Source organism: Canis lupus, chromosome 1 (assembly GCF_011100685.1).
Source record: "Canis lupus familiaris isolate Mischka breed German Shepherd chromosome 1, alternate assembly UU_Cfam_GSD_1.0, whole genome shotgun sequence".
NCBI lineage: Eukaryota > Metazoa > Chordata > Mammalia > Carnivora > Canidae > Canis > Canis lupus.
In genome coordinates this window covers 48,563,991-48,581,507 of record NC_049222.1, presented here as the reverse complement: position 1 = coordinate 48,581,507, position 17,517 = coordinate 48,563,991, and the positions used below count along the sequence as shown (strand labels likewise).

The 17,517-nt window shown below is 44.1% G+C and overlaps 1 protein-coding gene across 7 annotated transcripts in view; it reads right to left on the bottom strand.

Annotated features, from left to right (window-relative positions):
* The window catches only part of SYTL3 (synaptotagmin like 3), a 93,569-nt gene that overhangs the window by 71,661 nt on the left and 4,391 nt on the right, over window positions 1-17,517 (bottom strand). For 4 of the 7 annotated variants that reach the window (XM_038526454.1, XM_038526449.1, XM_038526450.1 and 1 more), the window contains exons 3-6: window positions 15,258-15,378; window positions 7,633-7,815; window positions 5,576-6,208; window positions 3,148-3,366 (exon numbers count right to left, since the gene is read on the bottom strand). In XM_038526454.1, coding sequence (XP_038382382.1) covers window positions 3,148-3,366; window positions 5,576-5,685 — 329 coding nt within the window. In that variant the 5' untranslated portion in view covers window positions 5,686-6,208; window positions 7,633-7,815; window positions 15,258-15,378. Of the gene's footprint in view, window positions 1-3,147; window positions 3,367-5,575; window positions 6,209-7,632; window positions 7,816-15,257; window positions 15,522-17,517 lie in introns of those variants that run through there. The other 3 variants (XM_038526452.1, XM_038526453.1, XM_038526451.1) reach the window with 2 other exon arrangements.

Genomic DNA, 17,517 nt, shown 5'->3' with positions numbered 1-17,517 from the left:
TAAAGCTGGTGGGCATGCCCCATCCCTGTACTCTCCAGCTGCATTGCAAAGCCAGCAGGTGCCTGCAGCCCAAACAGTGGACACCCATTGATCACCTAGCCCTGGTGGCCAGGGGGCTTGTGTTCCTGGGCCCCACAGGACTATAATAATTGCAAAGACAGTTCCTGGCAGGGTACAACCCCCAGGGTGCTGCACAGACAGTAGACAGAAGCACACCCCCAATCTCACCATGAAGAAGTCTTATTTACTTGTCCTGGAGCTTTTGCCTGAGGGACGGACTTCCTGCTTGCCACAAAACCAGAGATTATGAAGCTGTTTCCCAGGGAACACAGGCAGAGAGACAGCATCCTCGCACTCAGCCCTGGCCTTGCCTCAACTCTCCTCAATCTCCCAGGAAGGAGCTTATCCATTTGTCTAGAGCCCTTTATTTTGCAACCTTCACCCAAAGGACACCTCTGGACCTCCTAGTCTGGAGGCCAACAGAGTTTATGACTGTGGTCCCACAGGACTGTGTTTATTTGCATACTTTAAAAGCTGCTGCCTATGGGTCTAGCTTCCTATCGGCCTTAAACTACATTCTAACAGATCCTTCCCTTTGGAATATCCACAGGTCTTGGCACCCCAGCAGAGCCCTGTCAAGAATAAATCAGGCTAGGGATCCCTGGGTGGCTCAGTGGTTGAGCATCTGCCTTTGGCTCAGGGCATGATCCTGGGGTTCTGGAATCAAGTCTCACTTCAGGCTCCCTATGGGGAGCCTGCTTCTCTCTCTGCCCATGTCTCTGCCTCTCTCTGTGTGTCTTTCATGAATAAATAAATAAAATCTTTAAAAGAGAGAGAGAGAGATTAAATCAGGCTCCCTGGGCAATCGCAAAGGTTGGAAAGAGCTAGGGTGAGGTTGAATGACAAGGTTCATCACCCACACGAGGCCACTCCTTCAAGATGGGGAGACGTCGCTTTTTGGCCTAACATGTAGAAACAGAGAGAGTCAAGCAAAAATGAAGACACAGAGAAGTATGTTCCAAATGAAAAAAACAAGGTAAAATCTCAGAAAAATACCTTAATTTAACAGGGTAAGTAATCTAGCTGATAAAGAAATCAAAGTAATGGTCATAAAGATGCTGACCAGACTCAGGAGAAGCTCAGATGAATGCACAGTGAGAACTTCAACAAAGAAATGGAACACGTCAGCAAGTGCCAAGCATTAGTCATAGAGCTGAAGCACACAATGGAGGGGATCCCCAGCAGACCAGATGAAGAAAAGCAGATCAGCCATCTGGAAGGCAGGGCAGTGGAGCTCACCCAAACAGAGCAGCATAAAGGAAAAAAAGAAGTCAAAAAAAGAGAAGAAGGAGGAAGAGGAGGAGAAGGAAGAGTAGGAAGAGTAGGAGGAGTAGGAGGACTAGGAGGAGGAGAAGGAGAAGAAGAAGAAGGAGGAGGAGGAGGAGGAGGAGGAGGAGGAGGAGGAGAAGAAGAAGAAGAAGAAGAAGAAGAAGAAGAAGAAGAAGAAGAAGAAGAAGAAAAGAAGAAGAAGAAGAAAGAAGAAGAAGAAGAAGACGATGACGACGACGACGACGACGGCGGCGGCGACAGCCTCACAGGCCAATGGGACAACATCAAGTGGAATGACATTCACCTTACAAGGGCCAGGAGGAGAAGAGAGAGAGAAAGGAGCAGAAAGTTATTTGACAAAATAAAATAATGGCTGAAAAGTGCCCTCACCTAGGAAGAGAAACAGACAGCCAGGTCCAGGAAGCCCAGAGAATTCCAAGTAAGATGAACCCAAAGAGATCACACCAAGCACATTCTAATTAAATGTCAAAAGCTAAAGATAAAAAGAGAATTTTAAAAGCAACAAGAGAAAAACAACTTGCTACATACAAGGGAACCCCATAAGATAATCAGCAGATTTTTCATCAGAAATTTGCAGCCAAAGGGGAGTGGGATGATGAATCCAAAGTGCTGAACAGAAAAAAGCTGCCAACCAAGAATACTCTACCCAACAAGGTTATCATTCAGAACTGAAGTACAAATCAGGAGGATGGTAACAAGATCTATGTGCTGATCACTTTGCAATATATACAAATATCAAGTCATTATACTGTACCCCTGAGGCCAATATAATGACATATGTCGATTATACTTCAATGAAATATTTTTTAAATAAATAATGCAGGGCACCTGAGTGGCTGAGTCAGTTAAGTGTCTGACTTCTAATTTCAGTTCTGATCATGATCTCAGGGTCCTGGGATCGAGCTCCACATGGGACTCTCCACTATGCTTGGGATTCTCTCTCTCTTTCTCTCTCCCTCTTCCACTGCCTCTCCCCCTACTCATGCTCAATAAATAAATAATCTTTAAAAATAAGTAAATAGCTCTACACAGGATCACTCTAATATTCCTTATGTTGACATTCTCTGAATGAGATAAATTAAGCTCTAAGAGAACTTAGGCACCAGTTACGAAATCCAAATGAATCTTAACTTCTGGGTTAGCCTGTCCTTAGCCATTACAAACAAATATTTTTTAAATTAAAAAAAACTTTTTATGTGATAAAATGTATTATTTTTTTAAAAAAGATTTTATTTATTTAATCATGAGAGACACAGAGAGAAAGAGAGGCAGAGGCACAGGCAGAGGGAGAAGCAGGCTCCATGCAGGGAGCCCAACATGGGACTCAGTCTCGGGTTCCCAGGATTACACCCTGGGCCAAAGGTGGTACTAAACTGCTGAGCTGCCCAGGCTGTCCAAAACGTATTATTTTTTTTAAAGTTCTATCTTAAAAAAAAAAAAGTTCTATATTTACTTATTCACTTGACAGAGAGAGAGAGAGAGAGAGAGCATGAGCAGGGGAAGCAGCAGAGGAAGATGGAGAAGCAGGGTCCCCACTAAGCAGAGAGCCTGACAGGGGACACTATCCCAGGACCCTGGGATCATTACCTGAGCCGAAGGCAGATGCTTAATCAACTGAGCCACCCAGGTGCCCTAACATTTATTTCTAAATCACTATAGCTTCCAAGTCTAGAAAGGGAGCTTCATATTAAGCCCTCTGCCAACAATCATCACTCGAATTTGAGAAGTGACAGCTCTCTTTGTCAGCAGTTTGTGGGGGACCATCTCTGAGGCTCGAGTCCATGGGAGGAATCTTACCTGTCCTCAAAGCACACAGTACACTTCCAGGCACGGGTCTTCCTCAGGAACACTCGGCACTCAGAACACACACGGTGGCTGCAGCCCTGGCACACGGCCCCGCGGTTCAGCAGGAGCCCCAGCTCCTGGTGGCAGCGTGCACAGGAGTTCTCTCTGTACTCCTGGCTCACGCTCTTTGCTCCTTTCCACCGGAGATGCTGCAGGTGTGTTTTCAGTTTCCTGTGGCCCAAAGAGTCAGATAATAAGATATGACTACATGGAAGGGCAGACCCCAGACATGCTCCTACATGGCAAAGGCCCCAACACCAACACCATAGCATAAGAATAAAGAAGGGGCTTTGGCATCCAACACTCCTGGGTAAAACATGGATGGCTGTGTGACTATGGATCTCATGCAATCTCTCCAGAAGGGGGCTCCGAGATTTTTCTCCACTGTGAAACAGAGATGGAAAAAAGCCTACCTCCCAGGGATGCTGGGAGGATTAAATGGCAAAGCCTAAAAAGTGTCTGGCATTGAGAAGTTAGCCACCAGTTTTGTTCTAGGCTCATCCCTCCATGCCCAAAGAGCATCATAAGGGTTAGCAAGAACAGAGAGAGGACAAAACACATGCAGAAAATGCCATCAGTTTTAATATAGAAGGCATGGAAATATCTATAATGATATGCACACCTGCTGCTGTCGTTAAGTCTCAGTAAAATTATTTAACTAATGCTACGTTTTTGCTACTGGATTTTTTTTTTTAATGGGTGGTCAGTTCACTTCCAGTCCCTATTTCCCTGAGACAATACCCCAAGTGCCAGGGGACCTTACACTGGACCCCAAAGAGGTGTTATTAACCAGAATACTCTTTTTTGAAACATCTCTGCTAGCTACTTTATAAGAGAGAAGCCAGTCTTGAGATGCAAGTTTATGTTCATTCAACTTACAGGATTTGTTCTAGTCAGTTCCCTCTGGAAAAAAATTTCCTTACCACAGTGTCCATATTACTTTGTTTCTATTCAAAATCATGCTTCTAAATCACTGAAAGGCCTCCAATCATCAAAGACAATCCATTTTGTTCAGTGTATTATTTTTTTTAGTGGAAGAAAGTATAAGTGCATTTAGAGAGCTTTGGAATGACAGGAGAAGACAGAAAAAACACTGTAGGGGCGCCTGGGGGGGCTCAGTTGGTTAAGCATCTGCCTTCAGCTCAGGTCGTGATCCCGGGGTCCTGAGATCGAGACCCGTTGTGGGCCCTGCTCAGTGGGGAGCCTTCCTCTCCCTCTCCCTCTGCTCCTTCCCCTGCTTGTGCTCCTCTCTCCTGCTCGCTTACTCTCTTCTCAAGTAAATAAATAAAATCTCAAAAAAAAGGAAAAGAAATCACTGTATCTTTCAGATAACCCACAAATTTCTCTCATTCCTCAAGCATTTGGTTGCCCCAAATTTTATTTTATATGTATTTTTTCTCGACAGACTCTGAAAGAGTTTTGTCATTAAAACAAAATCAGAAAGCCTATTCCATGTACTTATTTTTCAAACATCTATAAACGAGGCATCGCCATTTATAAAGGTGAAACTTGACCGCTAACATCAGCAGTTTTGATCCGGTCTAGCCCTGCTTTATTAAGTGTAAACTATTATCAAATAGCGCATGGCATGTGGCTTCCAGACAGACAAGGAAAGAAACTTCCTATTGACAGATCGGTCAGAGAACAGGCTGAGCAGGTTCATATTTTATGCTCCCCCTGCCCTCAAAGCCAACTTGGAAGCAAAAGCACACAAAGGAAAAGACAGGAACGGATTGCAGTGGACCTGCTATTTCTACATTGCTTTCTTGGCTTTTCTGTGGGTCTTTGGTGACCCTCCCCCCCCACAAAAAAAAAAAAAAAAAAAAACAATTGAGGCAACCTATCACTGGAGGTCTTTCCCTTGTGAAGTATAGTAGAAGCCTAAAAATCTTCCTTTTCTTTCTTTTTTTTTTTTTTAAGTATTTTTATTTATTTATTCATGAGAGACACACAGAGAGAGAAGCAGAGACAGAGGCAGAGGGAGAAGCAGGCTCCCTGGGAGGGAGCCCAATGTGGGACTTCAACCCGGGACCCCAGGATCACAGCCTGAGCCACCCAGGTGCCCCTGAAAATCTTCCTTTGAATTAGTCCCACAAAGTAGCAAAGGGACAAGCAGCAGACAACAAACTTAGCACCAAAAGGCATTATTTTAAGTGAACGACAAAGCAGCCTCCCTTTTCCCTAATGTGGGGAGCTGAGTTATAGGGCAGGGCTACCTGGCCCCCACCCCTCACAGGGCCACTTGCAGAGGGGACGCCAGGACACCCAGTGGTCAGCAAGCAGCAGTGAGCAAGCAGGTGGCAGCAAGCCAGGTGGCAGCGGGCTGCAAGGAGGCAAAGCCCAACCCCAGAGCCAGGCACCCGTGTGGATGACAACTTACCGGATCCTTTCCTCCTCGATGTTTTGAACCGCCTGGTCTCGGTACAGGACCTGGAGGATGACCTCACGTTCCAATTCCTGGAGGGAATTCAGACTGACTTCCCGAGCCATTCCTTCTCTCGTGTGTAGACCCGAGTTGAGGGTCACTCCATGACCTGGACCACGCACCCCTGTGCTATGGGTGAGCTCAGAGTGTCCAGGAGCAGCCCTGTGTGCTTGAAAGCGCTCCTTCTCCTATTTCATTGGCAACTGTTTGGCTCGTGGCTCTTTTTTTCCTTTTTAACTGCGTCACACTCCCCAGGAGAAGAAAGTCCCAAGAGGCTGTCCGTCAGCTGGACTTGTGGCTCCCAGAGTCTCATGCCACCCAGGGGATCCTTTCCACTGGGCCCTACTGCTGCCTCTGATGGCTGTCTAAGACAAAAGCATATCTTTTTTCTGAGGTTTTTGCCAGAGAGGGTTATAAATCAGGCATGGCTCCAAGCAGATAATTTCTGCAAAGCAGAAGTGGGCCCCAATCTGAGGGAATTTACAAATGGCAGTTAGAAGAGTATTGAGGATATTTAGAAGCTAACTTTCCCCTCCAGTGCTTTCGGGTCAGCAGCAGTGGTAATTAAAAGCCCAGCCAGTTCAATGCCTGTAGGAAAGACAACAATGAAATGGCATCATTTTCCTGACTTGTGTATGTTGGCAGCATTACTTCAGAACACACAAAATGTTCCACATGGACCTTTGCACCTTCTGCCATCGTGATAATGTACGATTTTAAATTTTATTAAATTGGCCTTCTCATGTTTCTAAAAGCCACAAACTTCTAAACTTGAACTCTTCTAAAATGAATCCAGTATCTCCAGTGATTAGAGGCACAAAGTTCCATGTTTAACGCCCATCGTCCTAATTGAAAACACATTAAGAGAACTCAATGTGCTCAATGCTTAGCTATCAGTTTTACAATTCATTTCAAAACTCAAAAGAAATTTAATCAGTTGGGGATGTCTGAAGGATCATCTTACAAGCTCTATCTATCAATTATTTATGGTTTTTAATGGTTTTCAAGGATGTCTTCTGCATGGGGTCTTGTTTCTGTTTAATGCTGGTTGAAAGGTTCTTCATCCATTCTCCCTGCTTTTGTCCTCCCTCCCCCCCCCATTGGTGACATTGGGCTCACATAACCTTCAATTTGCTCCTCCCCCCAACCAAGAAGATGGTGTTGAATTTATAAAACACTGGCTAGATGCATATCAATGAAATACAGAAAGTGTAGATCAAAGCAATATACTTTCTGTAATGCCATTTTGTTATCAAATGGACATGAATTCTTTAGTAATAAGATTTCCTTTCAATGCTTTATTTTTTTTTTCCTTTCAATGCTTTAGAAGCTAAACTTTTGTTGGGCTTCAACAGAAATCCACATTATATTCATTTATGATCCATAACAAATCATTAAATAAGAGGTTAATAGAGCCCTAAGCGATCATTTTCATTAAGCAGAGATTCTTAAACTTTTTTTTTCTTAATCTTTGGTAGTCTGGTGAAGCCTGTGTATTTAAATGCATAAAATAAAATACATTTAATTACAAAGGAAATCATATACCAAAACGTTTTAATATAGTAATATATATATATGTTCACTGAAGCATGATCTAGCAGTGATCTAACAACTACTATAGTTTCAAAGTAGTTATTATAAATAACATCTTGAGATAGCTGTAACATGCATTGTGGTATGAAAATATGTGTGATTTCCATTAGTGATTTCTATTAGTTAACCAGTCCTGCTAGTTCTACTGTGGTTTGATGCCTATATTCATAATGGAAAGAAATGCTAAATTTTAGTTAGAGGTAGACAAAGATCTAATCTTTTTCCCCATCCAAGTTCACAGCCCTATCAACTAAGGATTCAAGGCTTAAGGGATTCTAGATTTGTCAGTTCCTCTACTGTGGGACAAAGTTAAAATGCATGGCTCACCCAACTGCACAGGTTGCATGAATAGAAGAACATAAAGACACAGAGCTCTGAAAGGGGCACTCTTGGCCTGTAGGCTTCAGGGAAGTACTCACCTGTGCCTGCCCTCAAAAGGCTTCCTATCTAGAAGGTGGCACAAAGCAACAGGATGCCGGCCTTTGGCCCAGGCTGGCTGATAATCACTATATGACTTGTGCAAAGCCTTGACTTGTCTTGGTCCCCAGTTTCTGGATGAACAGATGGAACTCACAGATCTTAGTTCCCAAGGCTCTGAGTCTCTGGAAAAGAGGATAGCAATACAGAATAACGTATAATCAAGTAATAAGTGGTAAGGTGCAAATTGGCCAACATGTCATCAACTTTATGAGCTTATTTCTTCTAAACCTGCCCCTTGGATCTTCTTTCTTCTTATTTATTACTGGACCGAGAACGATCCAGTTGGTCTGATTCTCAAATATTTGAAATGAAGATTTTTGCACTTGGCTCAAAACACAAGATTTGTATGCACTGAGCTTTCTTTTGATGTGGTTTTTGCACTCTGCCCTCTGGTTCTGGTCATGCAGTATGAGGTTGGAAATGATGGAAATGACGTTAATAAGCGGACTCATTGGGGGAATCCCAGCACAGGCAAATGTTCACTCATTCAGGTAGCTGGGTTTTACAGAAATACAGGATTCAATTATTACGTAAAATCAAATCCATGGCTGTGGGCTTCCAGTAGAAAGGGCCATTTTCAAGGATGAGAGGGAGTTCATCCTCCCCTCGGTGGCCATTCGCTCCTACTTACAGAAAAGTAAAATTCAGTTTGTTTCTCAGATCCATCCATCCATCCATCCAGTAAACATTTTTTGAGCACCTTCTAAGCGCTATTCAAGTGCTTAGAGTACATGACTTGATTGGTGATTTACACTCTATCCCATGTATAACAAGACTATAATGTTGCTTACAATAAAAGCACATGAAGGACAATTAAAGTCAGCAGTCAGTGTGGAAATGGGAAATCATTCTACCAGGAACCTGCAGCGAAACAGTCACTGTACTTGAGCATTGGATGTATTTCTGACTGTCCTAGTAGCCAAGGCAAAATCAAACAAAATGAAACAAAACAAAACAAAAAATCAAGGTGATGTATATCATTCTGATAAATCAAAGGAAGATGAGAAGGACCTCCTCGAGATGTAAGGGGTATAGACCAAGAAAACAATTAGTCAAGCTGTGGTTCAGCAGAAGAAGCAAAATTGTGCTTGAGGTATCATTATTAAATTGATCTTAAATTAAAGCTAAGAAGCTAGCATCAAATCATAATTCATTAAAAGCATTTCAAACAGAGATCAAAACATGGTGCTTTCTAGTATTACAAGGCAACACTGGCACAAAGCACTGAAAACAAGAGGATAGTTGTTTAGTATCCATTCCCCTGTGTTTTTTATTCTTGACTTTCAGAAATTTGATTCTAGCTTCTGTAAACCTTCAGTCATCCAAGCACTTGGTTAATATTTACAAGTAAAGCCTTCTATTGTTAGATGGAAATGTACTTTTTCCTTTAACCTGCAGGATCTGTCTCCAGATCCTCTGTAAACAAGGGGTGACTTTTGGAAATGATGCCATCAGTACTGCAGAGAGCATCACATCATGGTCATAAATTGAGACTGTTCATAGGGCATCACTTTAGGATCTTTCACAGCAAGATTTAACAGAAACCCAGACAGATGTTTTCTCTTTGGTTTCTAGCATTCTCCTAGTATCCCACCTGGCTTGGAGGTTTGGATATTCCATTTACCATGCTTAAGCCACAGCTGCTTCATCTCCTTGGGACTTGCCCAGGATTGTCATGAGGGCAGTACCACACTTACATCTTTAGCAATTTGTGGGGTGCTTTTGGTTGTCACAGTGACAAAGAACTGTCTTGCATCCCCATGCAAATGTTGACTATCTTACCAGATAATTCAATTATGAAAAAATTATAATTACCTGATAAAATGTAACTCTTATAACAACACAAGGTATATTTTGCAGGATTTTAATATACTCTGATTTTTCCAGAATGCAACTCTTGTGTAGATTGAAGGAAAACTGTACTTTGTTTCTTTTAGAGCTTTAACAAGAGCTGTTTATCATTTCAGAAAGTTGCATTACCAAAAGCACCATTGTTTGTAGTATCTGAATGACTCCTTCCACATACCGGTAACAATCTGGATTTATAAATGTCATATTGGATGTGACTCTATTTACACACACATCTGACAACTTCACTGGGTCTTCTAATGTAGTTTACATATCCAAGTACCCATTACATGGTAATTATAAGTATATAATTTATAAAGTCCTCTATTTTTCCTTTTATTGTGGTAATTGTATTGTACTAGTAATAGCGTGTAGGTAAGTTATAGTATACATGAATTCTGTTTCTGGATAGGAAAAGGTGAAATACAATATATTGCTTATAATGAAGGACCACTGAGTTTCATAGCTTTAAGGGGAGCCCAGGTGGCTCAGTCGGTTAGGCTTCTAACCCTTGATCTCAGGGTTGTGAGTTCAAGCCCCACGTTGGACTCTGCTGGGCATGGAGCCTACTTAAAAAAAGTTTTCATAGAAGATCTTCATTAGAAGGGAAGATCCAATAATTTGTAAGACCACTTACAAATTAAGCTATGTAAGTCTCTTGTTCATGTTTCAACACATTATTGGGTTTGTAGGAGAATGGGATTTGGGAAATAGAGAGGGGTTGGTGGTTGTTTTTTTGTGTTTTTGGTTTGGGGGCTCCAGTTTACAAATCTGCATAAGTAATTTCACGTCTGATTTCCAGGCTGCAATTGAGAGGTCAAGGTTCTCCTTCCAATGCAAAATATTTGAATTATTTCAGCTGCATTTTTTCAATCCTCTTCAACGAAAGTTCTGGGGCTCTTTTTGTACTTTATCCCAGTTAGGCTGGCATTTGAATTCTTAGGCATTTTGTATCAACTGCCAACTTGGGAGAGTCCACTGTGTGATCCATCTTGCAAATCACTCAAAAATGCTTCACTGAAACTGTTCTTAGCTCCTCGTCTGGTTATCCAAGACAAAGTGCCCCCAGACTCCTCGCAACAATTTACTTATTTTTAATTTTTTAAGGTTTTATTGTTGTTGTTTAGTGAACTTCCTAGTCAATAGGGTGGCAGATGGAGTCAGTAAGCAGCACAGGCCCATGGTAAACACCAAGAAAATCAGAATTTCAACCACCTCCTGGCATTAGCAGGGTGAGGTATACCTTTACAGATTCCATTTCTAGTCACCTAGTAGAAATCATGTTGGAATAGGTTTCATATTCTTTGAAACATGGATGAAACAAATATACCTCTGCCATGGATGTTTTGATTGTTGATGTTTTGAAGTAGAACACGGAAACAAAGAATTACATGAAATCTATGAAAATCAGTTTGCATGTTCCTTGCACTGTTACATATTATTGTGTAGGATGATAGTAAGAGTAAGATGAGATAATAACATCTGAAACCCTCACAAAGTGGCTAACAGAGAACTGCCGAGGTGCCCCCTGGCTTGCCCACCAATGGCTGTGAGCACCCAGGAGAATGGTAGTGACAGGACCAAATGGATGGCGAGGAAGAGGGAGATGACAACACTGGGGACAGGCTAGTCTTCATGGCAAAGGTGAGGCCTGCCGAGCCTGGGAGAGGATGAGGAGCTGGCCTGAGGAATGCAGAGGGCATCTCTCTAGGTGGGGATGTGGGATTCCTTCCCCAGCACGGGAGCCCGGCTTCCCCACTGCTCAAAAACTCCGAAGCACAAACATGGCCTTCCTGACACCCCTGATCCAGTGTCTTCCTACTTCTGCATCCTCACTTCCCAGGGAATATTCCAGTGTTCTCATGGTAGATTCCTTTGAGACTATTCCCCCAAGCACATCATGCACTTTTCCTTCTCCGTGCATTTGTTCCTGTGCATTGCACTGTGTTGAATCATATCCACTACTCAGATCATGGTGGCAAGCATATAATAAGCAGTTGATAAATGTTAGCTGCCATGATTATTGTTAGCAGTAATAGTATCATTATCATCAATATTAATCTTTCAAGGTCAGATCAATTGCTACCTAATTCAGGAACTTTGTTCTTATTTACAATCAAAATTAGTCACTCCTTTCTTATAACACCCCTCTACTTGGTATATTGCTCTATGGGGACCCTGATTTCATTCTGGCTTGTAGTCCAGAGTCCTTTCTAGCGGTGACATTGGGTTTTAGGGATCCTTCACCCCCCGGCAAGTAGGTCCTTAGTGTTTGGCATGTGTTGAGAAATGCAGTGACTGTTGTGACATGCGGATTTGCTTACAAAGCAGGAAGCATGAATTTAAGCAGAGTTAGGAAGTCAGGATAGTAAGGTGAACAAGAAAGCACCCAGTTCTGAAAGCTTCAGCCTCCAGGAAACTGAAAAGCGCAGGAAAATGAGTTGTTTTGGAATTTGAGAAGCATTCCAAAAATTGTTTTTGTTTTAATGATCTCATGCAGGAAGTCACAGCCTCCTAGCTGGAGGGATGAAGCCTTCCAGATCCATTTTTCTGAGATGCGCTTATTCACTGTCCCATCCACCTGACAGGTTCTTCCATTTCATTTATTTTGTCCCAAGCAAAGAAGTCGGGCTCTGTTCTTACCCACGGGGAGCCCCAACCTCCTTTTTCCATTGCACATTTGTATTTTTGCAATGGTGTCTGCCTTTGCTTTGCAGCATTCCACCCACCGGTCTAATTACATTTAACGATGAAAAAAGGAAACCAATACCACAGCACCATTTTGAAGGAAAAATCTTCCCGCAGCCACTACAGAAGCACTCTACAAACCGTCCCATCTCCGCACAGGTCAGGGTACCGGGCAGCCTGGGATCCAACTCAGGGCATAGCCATGCGTTCTTGGGCCAGTTGCTTCACCTCTGTGAGACTCACTTCCCTTCTCTGCCTCCTTCATGGCCTGGAGAAAGCTGTCCCTGCCTCACAGGGTTGACTTGGAAATTAAATGAATCACCTAGGCAGACACAGAGAGCAATGGCTAGAATGAAGCAAGTGGGACTCGGTTTGTCTCCACCACAGGAAGCCCCCAAAGCAGGGGAACAGGGGATTTTGGGGGGATTGATAGGGACAAAGCAGCAGGGGTGGGGGTCCCTCCTAGATGCAGCACGGTACCGGGATCCATGTATTCCCATTTTGTCTGTATCCGGTCCTGCTGCATCCCATCCCAGTGCATCGCTGGCGTCTGGACAAGCACAACTGGGTTATGGTGCTTAGGGTGTGGGTTCAGCAATGTGGGTTCATAGGCCCTCTGTGTGCCGAGCACATGCTAGGTGTTGAGTTCGTACAATGAGTAAGACCCAATCCCTGCATTCCGCGCTCCAGCCAGGTGATGACATGTGGACAAGTAAGCCACACTGTGGTGGGATGAACATAAAAACGCAAGAATGCTGGGAGGGATGCAGGATGCTCCATACGGCAGGAGCAGAAATGTCTCGGCGGGGTGGGGGGTGGTTCTTCCCAGGGACAACTTTGCCAGGAGGACAGAACAGTCAATTGTGGCTTGAAGCCACTCCTGCCTGCCTTCCCCAGCCTAACAGCAAAGCTCGACGGGCTCTCAGACCTGCCCAGGGGGCAGCACAAGAGCCGTGACACTCAGGGAGAGCAAGGAGGACAGAAAAGGGTTGTTTTTTGCTGGCAGACAGGGATCCCCTCTCCTCTCACCCCGTCACCTGTCATCACTGAGCAGGTGGTCATCAGATCACAGGCCAGAGAGCCCCCCGCCCCCCACCTGCTGGTGACGCAGGGACAGGGACAGCGGAAATGTGGCAAATTGCCGGGGCGTGTGCACAGGTCACCAGGACTGTCTGCACTGCCAGGATGTTCAAGGGAAACTGCAGAATGTTCTCAAAGCCCGAAAGCCACAGCCCTGCTACTACTGCTGGCGCACGTCATTTTGAGGGGGGGCCCAAGCCACACCACTCTGCGCTTTACCACAGCCGTTTCCTTGAGAGGCGACAGCTTGAGAACACAGCCAGGGGACTCTGCCTCGGACGCCGGCAGGGAGATCGGGGCGGTGCGACACTGTCCCTGACGCTGCATGTGACAATGTGGTCCCCTCTTGCTCCTGTGTGTTTTCCACTGTCGCAGCCACAGAGACAGCCAGTCCACGGGCATCAGACAGGGGCTGAATAAAGAACAGCTCTTGCCTCTGTGACTCCAACCCAAACCGGGTGGGGGGGGCATTTCTGCCAAGGTGAGGCCACAGGCACGTGTGTCCAGCAGAAAATCTGACATCCGAATGGAGTGGGGTGTCAATCAACTCTTTGTATCTCTTGTCACTTCACCAGAGGTGGGTTTTCCAGGAAGCCGGTGAAGCTCAAGCTTTGGCCTCCCTCGATGGCACAGTCCTGTGCTAGGCCCCCTACCTGGTGTCCTTTCACTCCCTTAAAAAAGTCTCCACGAGTTGTCTAAACTTCAAGTCCTTAATACACGAGGTTGCACGTATGTGGAAGTCTAGAAATCTAGAAGACCCGAAGCCTACCCAACACGGGAGGAAGGGGAATGAGCACTGGAGCCTGAGAGGTCGCTGCTGTTTGCTGCTGACTCTACTTATTCTTCTTCAATCAGGTAGACATGGTGCCATCAAAACCCCCCAGAAGTGCTGTCTTAGAATCCAGGTTAAACACTGAAATAGATTTCCGCTTGTTCTACAGCTTAAACTTGACCTCCTCTTATGGAAACATAAAGAAATGAGAATTAAGATTATTACCTTGTTAGAGATCCCACTCATAATAATTGTTAAACTTTTTGTTGGACCAAAAGCAATGATTTATTTAGCACTTACTCTGGGCCAGTCTGACAAGGACTCTGCCTACATTAGTTCAGTCTTCCTTACGACACTGTGAAGCAGTATGTCCATTTTACAGATGAGGAGAGCGAGGCTTGGAGCAATTAAGTCATTTACCTAAAAGCAACACTCGAATTCGGGGCTGTTTAGCTTCAAGGCCTTATGCTTTATTTAGGCAGAAAAGCTAAGAAGTTAGAATCTCCCAGTGTCTTGGCTGAATAATCTCTTTCTTACAGCCACTCTAACTTCGTAGGAGATCCTTAACATCAAGGGCGCATTTTCCTCTCAAAATCTCTCTTCTTGCCAAGAAATACATTTGGAGGTTAAAGAAGCTTAACTAAAAGAAATTTAGATTAGACCCTAACTACCTTTCTTTTAGTTTTAAAAGTATATTTATGTTTCATGTCCAAACTAGAAATTATGGGTGATTGAAACAACCTGAATCTGTGTGGAATAGATTCAGAGCAAAACAGTAACAAATGGTACGTACACAACTTTACAAGCCACAGAAGAAAGCAAACAAAAGCAGTAAACCCAACATAAATATAAGCACAATCAAAACAAACACCTTTAAAAAAATTCACATCATATAACTTTTAGATAGTGACTTTTCTTTTTTTTTTTTCTTTTTTTTGTTTGGTTTGGTTTTTACCTAAGTCTCAAAGACTTCCTCCATCCCATTTAGATTCGTACCCTACATCTTAAATGTAGGCTACTCAATAGATGAGAAGTCATCCTCTAATTTATCACTGTTTTTGTTCCCCCCTGCCTTCTCAAGGTCATTCATTTAGGAAAAATGACAATCACTGTCATCTCTACCCACCTCGCCCTCGGATCAACCTCCCCGATGGCTGGTCTGGGACACTCGCCTACCTTTGCATCGGCTGCAAGAGGAGAGAACAGGGGCGCCCGCCTGTCCTGGAGAGAAGGAAGTCAATTTGTCTTCACATTGGAACAGCTGACGCGTTTCTCCTTCCTTCCTGTGGGGCTAGAGCTGAAGCAGGCAGGGTCAGGACCCGCCCCAGGGCTTCTGCAGCTGCCCCCACATCACCAAGGACCCCGGGAGCAGAGCCACCCGGAGCCACACACAGGGGCTCCTGCAACCTCACGGTTCACGTCTTTCGCTGGAGGACTGACCCTGCTGACGCTCCTGAAACCCCAAACCGTTTTGCTCCTACCAAGGAAACCTCAAGAGACGCTAGACACATCAACTATTCAGGTGTTTTCACATTTGCAAGGGGTTTCACATCGACCTCAGGTGTGAATGACTAACTCCATTTTGAAGAACAGCTGTGAAGTTGAGAATAACAGGCTGGCCTCAACTTTGGGGGGTAGGGGGTAAATTTCGCCAAGGTATAGCAGGCACATAGACCAGGAGGCAAATTGTAAGCACCAGCTGGATAAGTTTTCCCAAGGTGAACATACCCCTATCAAGAAAGGGACCTATATGGGGCACCTGGGTGCCAGGTGGTTGAGTGCTCAGTGGTTGAGCATCTATCTGCCTTTGGCTCAGGGCGTGATCCCCGGGTCCTGGAATCGAGTCCCGCATGGGGCTCCCCGCAGGGAGCCTGCTTCTCCCTCTGCCTGTGTCTCTGCCTCTGCCTCTGTGTCTCTCATGAATAAATAAATGAAATCTTAAAAAAAAAAAAAAAAAAAAAAGAAATGAAACTTCAGCCACCCCTCCAGGGACTACAATCCCTGCAAAGACACCTGCTACCCTGACTTCTGATGCTGGTGATCCATTGTTCTGTTTTGGCACTTTGTGTAAATGAATATATATAATATTATATATCTTTGATACCTGGCTTCTTTTGTTCAGCACGCTTCTGAGACTCACACTATTGCGTGTGTTGTCGAAAACCAACCTCTGTGCTTCGGAGCCAAAATAGAACAGCAAGACAGAGTTGGGATAAAGAGGTACAAAAAGTTGTATTGCTTTGTCAGACAAAGGAGGCTGCAGCAGGCTAGGACCTTCATAAAAACCCTGCAAGCCTGTTGGGAGGAAGGGCCTGGGGAGTTTTATAGGGAAACAGGGAATCTAACTGATTTTGTCAACAGTTGTGGACTTGCTGCCAGCCTCCTTTGTCCTATCATTGGCCTGGCACTGGGTTCCTGAAATAAAAGGCTAAGAAGGGAGGAAGAGAGGTATGCAGAAGGGAGGAAAGAGGTTACTCTAAAATCGAGCATTAGTGTGGCCATTTTGATTTCTGTTCAACTTGAAGTTTTTAAGCAGTTTCACATGTAGTTATAGTTTGTTCATCTTTGTTGTGGCATTAGGTTGTATGGATTTTATTTATTTTTAAAATATTTTATTTATTCATTCATGAAAGACACAAAGAGAAGTAGAGACATAGGCAGAAGGAGAAGCAGGCTCCCTGTGGGGAGCCCAAGGAGGGACTTTATCCCAGAATCCTGGGATCGCAGCCTGAGCTGATGGCAGGCCCTCAACCACTGAGCCACCCACATGTCCCAGATTGCATGGATTTTAAAAAGTTTATTCTCCTATTGATGGGCACTTGTGCTCTTCATCATCTGGGCTAGCGTGAGTGGTGCTCTTACAGACAATCTCATATGGTGTCTGGGTGAATAGCCGCCCACGTCCCTGTTGGCTGTGCGCCTAGAAATGGAATTGTTAGCCTATCTGCAACATAAGTAGATGCTGCAGAATGGTCTTCCAAAGTGGACGCGCTAACTTACACTCCTAGAAACAAGTTCCAGTTGTTCACCTCCCCAGGACGCTCGCTATTATTTGCCTAATTGTATCCATTCTGGTCGGTGTGTGTTGGTATCCCATTATGGTTTGATTTTCATTCCCTTGATATTTAGGGTAGCTGAGCAATCTGAGCATTATTTTACACGTGTATTGTTCATTTGGATATCTGCTTTGATGCAGGGCCTGTTCAAGTCTTTTCCTACTTTACTATTGGGTTATCATTGACTTATAGGAGTTCTTTAGGTATGCAGGATCGGAGTCCTCTTCAGATATCTATATTACATAGATCTTCTCCCACTCTGTGGACTTGTTTTTCCATTTTCTTACTGGGATCACTTTTGAGGATGAACGAGCATGAACTCTAATGGAGAGAATGATTCAGGCAAGTCAGAAGATGACCAAGAATAAGCTGCACTGTGT